Source organism: Tenrec ecaudatus, chromosome 6 (genome assembly GCF_050624435.1).
Source record: "Tenrec ecaudatus isolate mTenEca1 chromosome 6, mTenEca1.hap1, whole genome shotgun sequence".
NCBI classification, from domain to species: Eukaryota; Metazoa; Chordata; class Mammalia; order Afrosoricida; family Tenrecidae; genus Tenrec; species Tenrec ecaudatus.
In genome coordinates, this window is record NC_134535.1 from 98,018,960 (window position 1) to 98,033,598 (window position 14,639).

The 14,639-nt window shown below is 42.6% G+C and overlaps 1 protein-coding gene across 1 annotated transcript in view; it reads left to right on the top strand.

Moving 5' to 3' along the window:
• The first annotated feature begins 13,331 nt into the window (after positions 1 to 13,331).
• The window catches only part of SYT10 (synaptotagmin 10), a 47,621-nt gene continuing 46,313 nt past the window's right edge, over positions 13,332 to 14,639 (top strand). Inside the window, exon 1 of the mRNA XM_075553032.1 lies at positions 13,332 to 13,482. Coding sequence (XP_075409147.1) covers positions 13,332 to 13,482 — 151 coding nt within the window. The remainder of the gene's footprint in view (positions 13,483 to 14,639) is intronic.

A 14,639-nucleotide genomic window follows, 5' to 3' on the forward strand; every position in this document is an offset into this window, starting at 1 on the left:
ATGCAACGTCTGTATATGCATCAAACTGGATGCTAACTATTGGAAGTGGAACAGATTTAATTTCCTGGATGACCTGATTGAGAACATCAGCAGACAGATCTATTCTTCAGCAGACAGTGTTGTTAGATAAGGAAATTGCCCTCAATTCCGTAACAAATCTGTCTCCAATCATAACTCAAACAATGTCTTTGGCCGCTGGCAACAGTACATCCTCAGCAATGGTGGGAGGTTCCATAGCTCTGATGATTCTGAGTGCCACCAAATATGAAGCCTCAATGGCTGCTATGTTTGGTTTGTGGTACTTGCCACCAGTGTCAAGTCTGGCTTTCTCGAGTTCATCCGCTTTGTTTCTAAAATAGTTGGTATCCTCTCTGGCAAAGCTCGGATGTTTGCTATCAAAATGGCATTTTAGTTTGTTCGGCTTCATAGATTCAGCTGACAGAACTTCACAACAAATAACACATTATGGTTTCTCAATTCCTGTTGCAATTATTGAGGTAAAACCATACTGTAAAAAATCTTCACTATATATTTTTTGTAAATGTTCTTCTCTACACGGTCCATTGTCATCGTTGTTTGCCAATGAAAATAATATATAATGATAGCTTTAATAATACAAAAGATGATTCATGGCATAGTTCACAATACAGTTCATTAAAGTTTTCTATGATTAACTATTCTCTGTGTTGTTGGTTGTTGTTTTGTTTTTTTACATACCTGTTACTATCACAAGGGGAAAGTATTCACATCAACCACAGCTGAATATAAAAAGACCAATCAGCATCCAGATTAAGTTCCCATGGTACAGATTTTTTAAGTACTTGATGATTTTACAGTACATGATTTTACATTTACCGAGTAATTATAATTCATGAAATGTTGTTTTACCTCCAATACTGCTGCTTTCAACACAGCAGCTGCGTTCTACACAGTACCTGCTCTCTACACATGTGTGCCCGATCCATATCAGTACATTATGGCGCCAACCCTGTCACATACACCTGTATTTGTATGGGATGTATGTGATGGCGTTGGCGCAATGATGTCATCATACCAGGTACTGATGTGTGGGAGTATCTGCATGTGGGCCAACCCGCCTGGAGACAGATAAAGGAGCATTGTCTCGGTTGCTAAGACCATCGGCAATATGTGTTTTCCAATGGTCTTAGGAGATCCCTGTGAAAGGGTCATTTGACCCCCAAAGGGGTTGTTACTTGTAGGTTGAGAACGGCTGCCCTAGGATCTTCTGGGCTGTGATTCACTGTAACAGAGCTCTAGGTCTTTCTCCCGTAAGCAAACTACTGGGTGGTTCATGCTACCAATTTTTCAGTTAGTAGCCAAGGGCTTACTAACTAAAAGGAGCAAAGCCAGACTCCTTTATAGTAACCAATGTCATCCCAGTGAATAAATCTCTATATTAAATTATGTGGAAATTACTGTGTGTGTTTTTGTCTCCTAAATATACCCTTATTAATATGACTTCCAGTTTCAACCCATTAGTTTTTAACATGTTTACTGATCTGTACTTTTATAATGTCTTACGCAAAAAATGTGTGAGAAGATATTGACAGACTTCATAAAGTAGAATTCTTTCTTCTACATGTTCTTCATACATTCTTTAAAAATATATATTATTAATTAGTAGTTAATACAGATACCATATCATTCCATAGTTCAATCACATCAAGCAGACTTGTACAGTTGCTACCACAAATGGTTTCCAAACATTATTTTTTCTATGTGGACTCGGACATCGTCTCCTTTTAACCCCCACTACCTCCACTGTCCCCCCAACCCCTGAAGCCCTTATTCTACTTGCTGTCCCTATAGGTTCATCAATCCTGAGTTTCATATACTGAAAAAATATATAAAGGAAAACGTAAAACACAACTTCAAGAGGATGACCTTCAATGACATACACCTCTGAGATGTACCCTACTATGAATGAACCCAACCAAAATCAAACCATTTGGCTCGGTCCTTATGCACGCTTGAGGTTCAATAAGCTTTGGTCAACCAACGCTTTTAAAATGAAAGCATGCAGTGGGCTGCTTCAATTTGGTGATCCTCCTCTAAGATTCAATGCTAGAAGTAAGTCACTTGTATTAGTTCTCAAAACACTGTATTCATTTTCCCAAGGAAGCAAATAAGAAATCCATTAAAGGAGTCTAACTAACTGCTCTATTAGTTCATATAAAAATAAAATACATATTTTAGTAGAATAGATTATCCAAATCATACTGATATACAAGGGGGACCCCCAAAAAACAGATTTTTTTCACAGCTAGGTATTTAAATTTGTTTTTACAAAACATGATCACCTTCAAAGTACTCTCCGTTGCACTGGATACATTTGTCAAATCAGTGTTACCATTCTTGGAAACAGTTTTCAGACTCATCTGTCTGGATAGCTGACAGCACCTCCCTTGTTTTATCCTTTGCCTTTTCTATGTCATCAAATCACTGTCCTTTAATGTCTCCCTTCATTGGCAGAAACAAAAAGAAGTCATATGTAGTGAGATCAAGTGGGCCAGGTGAGTGGAAAAAGACAGCATGCTGTTTTATGCAACAACAAAAAAACAAAAACTGGCACACTGAGATGGCTGTGTGAGCAGGTGCATTCTCGTGGTAGCAAAACCGGTCCTCTGTCTGCCACAAATCAGGCCCTTTTGGACACACACTGTTATGCAATCTTTTCAGAACCTCTAACTAGAAATCTTGATGAACAGTCTGACCTGGTGGAACAAACCCTTACACATCAGCAGAGATTATTTTTTTGGGGGGGGTACCCCCTCATGTGTCAGAGATTTATAAAATCTGTATCCAAAATAAAAAATCAGCATTAAAGAAAAAGTTCCTGTCCATCCAGAAAGATTTGGATAGAAAGGCTGCACAAAAAGAGAGTCATGGTAAATGTGAATTCAATACAAATAATTAGGAATATATGTGTGGAATGAGGTATTAGGCTTGCAAAGGTGAAGAAAATTGAGTCAACCACCCTACCCAATTCTGAAGGCTGTAACTAGCAATGAATCAAAGCTCCCTGACAATCCGTAAAATTGAAAGTTTCTGGAATCTCCCTGTAGTCGTCTGATTCATTGGTCTGTGATAAGATCCAGATTCAGGCCTTTGAGAAAAGTGTTCAGTCGCTTCTAACACAAATGCTGTAGATGGTAGATTCAGTTGTCGTGTGTGTGTGTGAACACACACACACACACACACACACACATATACGATTTCTTTCTCCACGTCTATTACATGGAGAATTTATTTTTATATATGAGGGGAAGTAAAATGCATTGCTGTTGGATTGCAGTTCATAGATGTACAAGAATATTACAAAAGAACACATGTTGAAACACACTTCTGTGATTGGTGAATTCACTCGGATAGATTAAATGGGCAGTATACACTCATCTTAGTCTCATCATGGTGCTTTAGGAAAAATACCTTTAATCTATGGAAAAAATTAAACTGTGGCCTAATATCTAATTTTGAACAAAATTCAAGCGGATAACTTCCTAAATCATTGAAGCCTTGCAACAAATTTATGAGAAAGGCTACCCCACACAAAACAATAGTTTTAAAATAGATTAAGGGTTTTTTGTTTTTTTATCATTTTATTAGGGGCTCATACAACTCTTATCATAATCCATACATACACCAATTGTGTAACGCACATTTGTACATTCATTTCCCTCATAATTCTCAAAACATTTGCTCTCCACTTAAGCCCTTGACATCAACTCCTCATTTTCCCCTCCCTCCCTGCTCCCCGTCCCTCATGAATCTTTGATACTTTATAAATTATTCTTTTGCCATATCTTATACTCTCTGACATCTCCCTTTGAAACATTGGATCAACCTGATCTATGTGGGTTATGGATGTATGTCTATCTAGAAATAGTTGATTTTTTAAAAATCATTTAATTGGGGCTCATACAATTCTTATCACAATCCATGCATCCATCCATTGTGTCAAGCACACTTGTACATTTGTTGCCAAGATTATGTGTTTTAAGAGAGGTGAGGAAGACCTCAAAGAGTCCCCAAAAGAAGGAAGAATGCCGTTTGGCTTGGCACTGTGTATTTTATGTGACCGCCTCAGCGGGTTTTCAGCTCAGTGCATGCTAAGAGCATGCTGAAGCACAGTGCTGTGCGTGATGGCAGAATGTCTACAGGTCTAGTGCGAAGACTAGCTCATTCAGCTATTACTGAAATGTCCTCAACAGCCACTACAGCCAGTGAGGAAGAAGCTGAGGAATTCTACCAAGTTCTTGAGTTTAAAATTAATCAAGCATGCAAAGATTTGCAATGATAATTACTGGTTATGGTAATGTGAAAGTAGGATTCAAAGCGAAGTAAAATGTGGCTTTAGTGATCTAAGCAAAGCTGGACATGACATGATAAAAATTGAGAAAATGAATGGCTTGTTTGTTACCAATAACCTTTTTGCAATAACTTGAATGGTGACCATATAGATGGACTTCACCTGATGGAAAACACTGGCATCAAATTAATTACATTGTTGAGAAGGAATAGTGAAATTTAAAGCCATGATAGCCAAAATATGATGCTGAGTTTACCCCACATGACTTTAGAGACCTTCTCAAAAGCATATTAGACACATAGACCAATAATGACCAAAGACACAAGTTGTAGGATGATATTGAGAATATCATGCATGGAGAAAATAGCCATCATTTTTAAAAGACAAGAAAGAAAATTCCAAAGTGGTATCAGAAGAGACCCTGAATCCTGCTTTTTAACTTCGAGTAGCTAAAGTGAAAGAGAGAAATGCTGAAGAACAGAACATTACAAATGGAGCTGAAAAGACAAAACAATGCATCATAATAAATTTTGCAAAGACATGGTGTGATGAGTAGGTTTATTGTGCCAACCTGGCCAATAAACACAAGTGGAGTTAATAAGTATGCAGTTTCATTGAAGGGCAAAGAGAAATGGCTCAGCAAACAGCTCTCTGATGATCAGACCAGTGTGTGGCTATCTTAGTTAGTTCTCTGCCTTAACTTGTGAGCTAGACTACCTGTGGGACACCCAACTCATGGACTGTGTTGCTATAGTTTCCTTCAAGACCTGCTTTGTCACACTGTTGGTGTGTATATCACTTGAAGCTGGGGACTGTCAGACCCTGTCATCTAGCTGACTGTTGATTACCTACCTGCCTTGCTGTTTGCTGCTTGTGGCTGGACCACCTTTATTGCTCCACAGAAGACTCAGTTGTCTGCTGCCTTGACTTGTACCCAGCAGCCCTTGTGAGTTGAAGGACTACCAGTGTATTAATTGTATCATGGACGTGAGTTGAACTGAGCCATTTGTACTACTATGTGGACTAATTAGCTGTGTGTGTGTGTGTGTGTAATCACAAGTGTTCTGGTTTTGTTTCTCTAGAGAATCTTGTCTAACACACGTGGGGTTAGAAAATCAAAAGGGAAGAACATACTCGGCATATCTTAGGCTGAAGGAACTGGGGGGCAAGGGTTCAAGCCTTAAATTGAAATATTGAAGGATTCTATGGGGAAATTATTGAACGACACAGGAAGCATCTAAAGAATATAGAAGGAATAAACAGAGTAAGTATAGCAACAAGAACTGGTTTCTAGCCATGTCAAGAGGTAGCATAGATTCAGGAACCAATGATATTGAAGGAAGAAGTTCAAGTTGAACTGGAGGCTATATATATATATAGTCTTGGTACTGACTAATAATAAAATATTTCAGCAAACTGATGCAGTGCTGGAAGCATTCAGTCATTGCTTAATGCCAAGGAATTTGGAAGACAGTTGCCTGACTGGACTAGATTCAAATCTGTGCCCATTCCAAAGAAAGAAGGTAACACAACAGAATGTGCAAGTTACAAAACAATATCAGTAATATCACATGAACATAAACTTTGATTGAAGATAATTCATAAATGGATGTACCAGTACATCCAGAAGCAGTACCAGAAATCCAGGCACGATTCAGAAGAGAATCTGGAATGAAGGATTACACTGTGAAGTAGGGTCTCGACTGAAAGCAGAGAACACCAGAAAGAAACCTACATGCCCTTTGTTGACACTGAGTAGATAATAACGAACGGGATAACAGTGGAAATAACAGGAATTTCAGAACATAGAATGGTGCTCCTTCGGAACCTGTACAGAGACCAGAACACAGACACAAACAGATCAAGGGGATACAAAGCAGTTTAAAATCAGAGGGTGTTGTCAGAGCTGTATCCATCATCCTACTTCAATCTGTATGCTGAGCAAGTCATCACAGCAGCTGGACCACATGGCGAAGAATGCAGCCTCGGGGATCGAGGAAGGCTTGTCAATAGCCTGTGATGTGCACATGACACAGCCTTGCTTGTTAAAAATCAGGAGGATTTGAAGCATTTGCTGATGATCCAAGCGAGCTGCCTTCAGTATAGGTTATACCTCAATGTAATTAAGACCAAAGTCTTCACAACTGCCCAACAGACAACACCAGGATCAATGGGAAAAGACTGACGCTGTCAAGGATTTCATTGTACATGGATCTGCAATAAACATTCATGAAGCAACAGTCTAGAAAGCAAATGGTCTATCGCTCTGGGCAAATCTGTTGCTGAAGATCTTTTTAAAATGTTAAAGAACAAAGATGTCACTTTGAGGACTAAAATGTCCTACCCCAAGCCATGGTGTTTTCAATCATTCCACATGTATGTGAGAGCTGAACAATGAATGAGGAACACTGTAAAATAATTGATATGTTTGAATTACAGTGTTGGCAAAGAATATTCGGTATACCATGGACTGCCAGAAAAGGGGGGGGGAAATCCAAATGGAAGAAGTACAGCCAGAACGCTAGTTAGAAGCCAAGATGGTGAGATTTGGTCTCACATATTTTGGAAATGTTATAAGAGGGCTAAATGAAAGATGTCATGCTCAGTGAAGTGAAAGGACAGCGAGAAAGAAATTAAGAGAACGATGTCCAGAGGTGAACTGACACAGTGGGAGTACTTCTGGATGGTGGAGGACTGAGCAATGTTTTATTGTGTTATACATATTGTCCCCGTGAGTCGAAACCAACATGATAGCACCTAACAGCAGCAGCAGCATGCACTACCACAAAGAAACACCATGCAAAAAATGTGCAAAGCAGAAGATTTAGAAAAATACAGCAAGGCTGGATCGTGAAAGTTTTGCAAGCCACACTAAAGGTATTGGGTGCATCTAAAGTGCAATGGAAGGTACTGGAAAGTTTTCAACAGAACAGCAACATGACAAGCTTACATTCTTAAAAGTTTTAAAATGGAATAGATTGAATGTGTATATCCCTAAATGCTAATGAGAGTGCCAACTAAGTTAACAACCAGCCCAGTGCTACTGAGTCACTGCCAATTCATAGCCACACTGCATGTTTTCAGAGGATGTGCATGTCTTTATGGGAATAGACACCTCATCTGGCTCCCACCGAGTGGCTGATGGGATTGAACGGCTGACCTTACGGTTAGCTGTCCAATACTCAGAGCACCACCAGGAACAGTAGAGAAAGAAACCACAGCAAGTCCCTCACACACAAAATGAATAAGAGGGAATGCAGGAAATAACAGAAGATATCAAAAAGTTAAATATGGAAACACATGGAAGGAGCACTCATGTAGGACCAGAGCTGTGCTTGTAAGGTGCCGTTGAACTGATTCTCACTCAGAGACCCTATGTACAAGGGAGTGTCAAGTTCATGGGCAAAAGGAGTTAAAAGAAAATTGGATTTTTCTATAAATTTTGAAAGCCCTATGCAATAGCACAAAACACACCTGCTCTAGCTCCATCTTCACAATCTTTGAGCATTGTTTTAGCCACTAAGTGCATCTTATTGAGGATCCTTTTCCTTTTTGCTAACCCTTTATTAAGCATGATGTTCTCAACCACAAACGAGAAGATTCTGATAACATATCCGAAGTATGTGAGACAAAGTCTCATCAGCCTGGCTCCTAACGGAGCATTCTGTCTGTGTTTCTTCAAACACAGATCTGTCCATTCTTATAGCAGTCCTTGGTGTAGTGAATAGTCTTTGTCACACCAATTTCAAAGGCATCAATTCTTCCTCAGTTAGTAGAGAAAGCCTAAGTCTCCAGAGACAAAGAGCAGCAACAAGCTGGTGATTCACACTGCAGTCTCAGGAAGACACAGAAATGGCAGCACTTAGATGAAGGCCATAGAAGATAGGAGTAGTGTAAAAAATTTAAATCAGGGTGTTTTGAGCTTAAGGAGCTTGCTGAACACATACACAAAAGGAAGTGGTTAAGATTGAAGTAAGCTAAAAATGTACTATGGCCAGTGACCTTTATTCAAAATACACATACTTAAATTTCCAATTTGAGAAGGATTCCTAAGAACCTTTTACCCAAAGGATAGCCCTACCTAAGGTAACCCTCCTCCCACACCAGGTAGTTCCAATTGCTTCGCATGCCTCTGAAAGTTGAATCTTCAATAATGCATACGAAAGAAGAATCAATGCATTTGAATTGTGATGCTGGAGAAGAATACTGATGTACCATGGACTGCTCAAAGGACAAACGGATCTATTGTCTTCTGGAAGAAGTACAGCCCGAGTGTTCCTTAGAGGCAAGGATAGCAAGATTCACCTTACGTACTTTGGACATATTGTCAGGAGCTATCTGTCCCTAGAGAAGAGCATCATGTTTGGGAAAGTGGAGGGGAGTGTGAAAGAGGAAGGCCCGTAAGATGGATCGTCACAGTCACTGTAACATGGGCTCATGTCTAAGAACAATGGTGAGGATGGTGCCGGACAGGGCAGTGTTTCTTTCTGTTGTCATTGGGTTGCTATGTTTTGGAACCCACTGCATACTTAAGAACAACAATGACAATGTGATGTTGAAGGGAGAACAGGAAGCCAAGAGAGAATTAGAAGAGAGTTGAGCAAGCAGGAACATCAGTGTTGGATGTTAAAAATCACCACTCAAGGCGCTCACTCAGATCACAAAAAAATTCTCTTAGGCTCCTCACGTTGAAATCGACTCCTCCTCTTCTTAATGTAGAAATCATTAGAGACCCTTACAGCTTGTATGTCGTCACTAGGGGTGGCTAAGATGACACTTGGCACCTCAAATGATGGTTCATAATGTTAGTCTTCTTCGTTTACTGTGCCTCCAGGAACTGTCCCAGCAACTCCTTTACAGCGCAGGTATGGAAGGGACACAGACATATATTCTGGTGGTCACTTTTAACTCTTGGTGGTTGAAGATGTTGGCAATCAATAAATGTTGGCAATCAATAAATACTATGAATTGAAATTATTTCTTTCATTTTTGTGCTTGAGCATTGTAATAAATGACCTTGAATGCAGTTTTACTCCTCCCTTTTCCTCCTCCACCACCTCCCATCTCTTGCCAGGACTGGTAATAAGTGACAAGAAAAACTGGTTTGATTCACCACCTAATAAGTTGTGAGACAGTCTATGGAACAAAGGGGGAAAAATAAGTAAATAAAGCAACAACCACACCAAAATGCCAGAGTGTTAATTTTAGATAGAAGGAAAAAAAATCACAAAGATGAATTCTTAAAAATGAATATCCATGTGAAACGAAATCGACTTGTTGTGGGGATCACAGCAGGAAGACAACCAACCAGCCAGAACTGCATAAGCCAATACCAGGAAAGTTATTTTCAGAATTTGTTTACTTAATAAAATCTAACAATGAAATCAAACATAAGAAAGTCATTAGAAAGACCTTCTGCATTATTTCACTTAAGCAACTGGAGTCAACAAGAAGTATAAAGATAAATTACTCATTTGCTCCCCCAACATAGTCATTTGTTCATACAGCAAACACGAAAAACTGCATTTCATTGCAGCTTACTACTAAGGGCCTGTTTGGTCAATAGATTGTGGAGAGCTGGAAGGCGAGAAAAAATGGAGAGGGCCTTATCAAAGTGTGACACTGAGCTTCAAACATGCAGCAAAGGCTCATTTTTGTTGTTGATGTTTTAATTAACAGTGAAATCATATTAAGATGTTTTGATCTAAAACCTACTTAAATCGATGTGTGTAAATGCCAAAAGCAAACGAATCTGCAGATTTTAATTTGTCTAAATTCAAGGTAAAAATAGCTGTACTTAAGCCAATTGTCCAATGCATCAAAGAAAAATTATCCAACTAATGAATGCCTACCTCCCAGAGTGCTTGCCTAATATGCTTTATCATAGTGTCCAATACAAAAGGTCATAAGAATGCACCCTGAACTGATTCCCAGTTTAAAATGACTTCACTTCGTCTACTCTGTGGTTAGGTCACGTAGTCTCCTGTTGTGGTTAGATGCCTTCAAGTGGGCTCTGACGCACAGGGACCCTACGTAAATCACAAGGAAGGACTGCAAGGTCCTGGGCCATTCTTGCACTTGTGCCTATTTTTAAGCCCAATCTTGCAGCCACTGTGTCAAGTCACCTTATAAAAGGCTCCCTCCCTGCCCCCTCAACCCTCCACTTTACCAAGTACAATGTTATTCTTCAGGATTGCTGCCTCTTGATAATATATCCAGAGTATGTGAAAGAAAATCTTGCTATCTTGACTTCCTCTTCTTTTTTTTACTCATTTAATTGGGGGCTCATACAACTCTTATCACAATCCACACATACATCAATGGTGTCAAGCACATCTCTACATTTGTTGTCCTCATCATTCTTAAAACATTTGCTCTCCACTCAAGCCCCTGGCATCAGCTCCTCGTTTTGCCCCTTCCCTTCCCTCCCCCCCATGAACCCTTGATAATTTATAAATTATTATTTTGTCATATCTTACCCCGTCTGACATCTCCCTTCACCCACTTGTCTGTTGTCCGTCCCCCAGGGAGGCGGTCACATGTAGATCCTTGTAATTGTTTCCCCCTTTCCAACCCCACCCTCCCTCCACCCTCCCGGTATCACCACTCACACCACTGGTCCTGAAGGGATCATCTGTCTTAGAGACCCTGTGTTTCCAGTTCCCATCTGTACCAGTGTACATCCTCTGGGGAGCATCTGGGTTGTATTTCTTCCAAGATAGATTTATGCAATTTTTCAATCAGTATATGGTATATTTAATATTCTTTATGAACACCATCATTCAAAAGCATCAATTTTTCCATCTTCCTTATTCACCGTCTTTCTGCCTTACGTGTACGAGGTCTTCGAAAATAGCCAGATTTGGGTCAGTTGCACTTTTCTCTTCAAAGTAACATTATTGTTTTACAACATTTTTAAAAGATTCCTCCGCAGCAGATTTACCCAATGCAATATGCTCTCATTTGCGTTTAGCATTATTCTTAATTTCTTATCGTGAATTGAGTGAGGGTTAGAGAGCAGATGATCAGGTTTGCAATCCTCCCACACTTTGCTTCATCTTAGTCATTACAACCCCTTCAGTGTACAATCAACCCATCCCACTTCCTTCCTGTGTTTCTGTTTCCATTTCTTCTTTCCCTATGGCTTCGAAAACTTCCCCCTGGATAAATGCTGTCATTTTGATCTTAAAGGGTTGATTATCCTAAAATGCGCAAACCTCACTAGTGTCATTGTGCAGATGGGTCTGTGCTTGAAAATTGAGCCTGGGGATGCTTTCAGTTCCACGCCTGAGGAGGGGAGAAGGTCCATTATCTTGAGGAGTCTATGGGTCTCTGTCCAACCAACGAGCCTTGTCTTTTTGATTAGTCACCTGACTTCTGGACTGGTGCTCTTTTCCCGTGGGTGTTGCTTGTGATCCAAGTAAAATGGAATCCTGACAACTTTCGTCCTTTTCTCAGTTTGTCAGCTTGTTGTCCAATTGTGAGGATGTTGTCCAATTGTGGGGATGTTGTCCAATTGTGGGGATGTTTGTCCAATTGTGGGGATGTTTGTCCAATTGTGGGATGTTTGAGAAGCAACATTGAAGCTAAGGATATTCCACTTCAAAAATAAAGAACATCTATGTAATAGCTGTTAAATCAATATGTACCGTAAGTTGGAACGAGATGAAATTATGCCTAAAACTATTTTAAAACCGCATAAATGCTTTTAATGCATATTTGCTGTATGTATTTATTGTTTGTGTTTTTGCAGCTTTAGCCATCAATCATTTGAACCTGTTTACATGACAGAATTAAAGAACAGGTGAGATCAAGAACCGTTAGCTCCTACCCAAAAAAAAAAAAAAAAGCCTCTCATTTAATAACCTGAAGGCAAATTCTGCAAGGCCTTAGCCTGGCTTTGTGACAGATCTAAATTTTACCTTCTCAGTTGGCACCGATGCTTGATCTTTCAGTAGTTGCATTTCTAGCAAAATTGAGAACCAGGTCAGGTTATTCATTCTGAGTTACTAACATTTGACTAATCCAGAGTCTTAACTGGCTAATAATACAAGCAATATTGGGAGCGATCTCTCTACAAGGGTTTAAAAGTCAAAGGCAAATAAACTCACCTGCCTATTCACAGGATTTGTGCACAAAGAAAAACAGAACCAAATATACAGAAAATATGCCACATGGCAAATTTTGCCACCAGTTATAAAGATCTCCCAAGAAAAGTATGTTCTGCCTCTCTCCTATCAAGGCCAGGACTTTTAAAAATCTCCTCCAAGGCCCTCTTTCATTTTTTTCTAGGAATGATACAAAGTGAGTATTCATTGACTCATTTCTCTAACTTAACTTTTAATTTTTTTTCAGGGACTTTTGACGTGGACGATGACTTTTACAGAACAGCAGAACCCTTAAGGCACAAAGGAGAGCTCATGTCTGTAGATAAGTGGAAAGAGAGTCAGAGGCAATAGGTTGGGAGAGGAGAAGGCGGCCAGTGAAAATTCCAGAAAAGATTGCCTCCCAGTCCCCCACCTCCCACCCCCTCCCGCGTCTGCCCCTTCCCAGTGAGACTGGCGAACTTGGGGCCTGCGTGCTGGGCCACCTTGGCCTCGGGCCCGCTGCAGGCTGTGATTGGATGCGCCACCGCCAGGCACCCACCAGAAACACAAACACGCTGGGAGGAGGAGGGGGCCCTTCCAGCGAGTTGAAGGCTTTGGCTTTTTGCTTCTTCCCCTCCCCTCGGCAGTCCTTCCACGTGGGCTCTCCCCTCCACCTCTGCTCCCCCGCGGGCTCCTGCAGGCTGCAGCGGCTTCCTCGCCAACCTTGGACTCCCCAGTGCCAGCCTGCAGCCATGGGGCCCACCTAGAGCGCTCAAGAGTTGCCCGCTCTTCCCCGGCCGCTCGCTGGCCAAGTCCTGGCATGCGGGCTGCGGCTTAGGGCACTCGGGGGCCAAGTCCAGAGATCCGAGGGCGGCGGACTCAAAGACCCGCGAACCCCCAAGACCACCGACACCATGAGTTTCCACAAGGAGGACGGGGTGAGCAGCCTGTGCCAAAAAGCGCTCCACATCGTCACGGAGCTCTGCTTCGCGGGCCAGGTGGAGTGGGACAAGTGTTCGGGCATCTTCCCGCCGGAGCGGGGCAGCCAGGGCGCGGGCAGCACAGGTAAGGGCCGTGGGCTCCGCGGGGGTCCGGGCGCCGCCCTCTCCAGCCGGCCGACTGGCGGCCTCCGCTGCGCGCCCGCCGTGTCTCCCCGCCGCGCACCCCGCCGCTCGGCCCGTGCGCCCTCCAGGGTGGCCTTTCGGGGTGCGCTCTCCCCTCTTCCTCCCTGCCGGACCTCCTCCACCGGCCTGTCGCCGCCCGGCTCCCGCACCAGGTCTCCGCGGTCACCGAGCTGCGCGCGGGGGAGGCTCGCCGGCGGGGACTCCCGGGGGTCCAGGTGGCGCGAGCCTGGAGGCCGGCTCCCCGGACCTCCTGGCCGGGGCTACGCTGCAGCCCGGAGAGAGCCCAAACCGGCCAGCAACCTGTGGCTCTGGGGCCATTTCCCAAAGCCTTTTATTGATGCGGTTCTCCAGGACTTCGTGACGGCGGGGATTATTGATCCCCCCTTTTTCCAGGCGACAGATGAAGTCTCCAGGCACACAGTGATTGAGTGTGAGAAGAGCATCTTTGCGCGCTCGCGCGCTTGTCCACCTGGCACCCTTCCCCTTGGAGAAACTTGGAAGGAATTGGAGAGGCCGGCGGGCGGTCTAATAGCTGCAGGGGAGAGAGGGCTTGGGTGAGAAAGAGCTTTCTCCAGGGGACAGAGGGCGACGCGGGGCTACTGTGTCAGAACTAGACTTCACCACACTCAGTCAGGCTCGGGAAAGGGCTTTGGGGTTTGGATTTTTGACCCCACCCCCACGGGGGCTGTTGGTCCTTCTGTGGGCTAGTTACGCGAGCCACGGTTTCACTGGACCTTTGGAGGAGTCGCTGGTGGCTTCTAGGGACAAACGAATGCTAGTTTCCAGATCGGGGGCCACATGTTGGCCATTTGGGACCGCTGGGTTGAAACATGCTCACTTCTGTCTCTCTCTTGCCATTCCCTGTTATTTTGGTCCCCTGGCGGAGTCAGGGACACAACTTAGAAGTGCTTGGCAGGCTCTGGGCAGGCGGAGTGGGGTTGTCAGGAGCAGGGCATGCTGTTGAGAGGACTCACTTAGTGAGTCCCCTCGGCCCCAGTGGAAGACAAAGGAGGAAGGGGCGGATGCTGATAAACTTAGTTTTTACATGGCATTGGATAAATTGAATCCATAAAGGGTTTTGAAATGCTCTGATTTTAG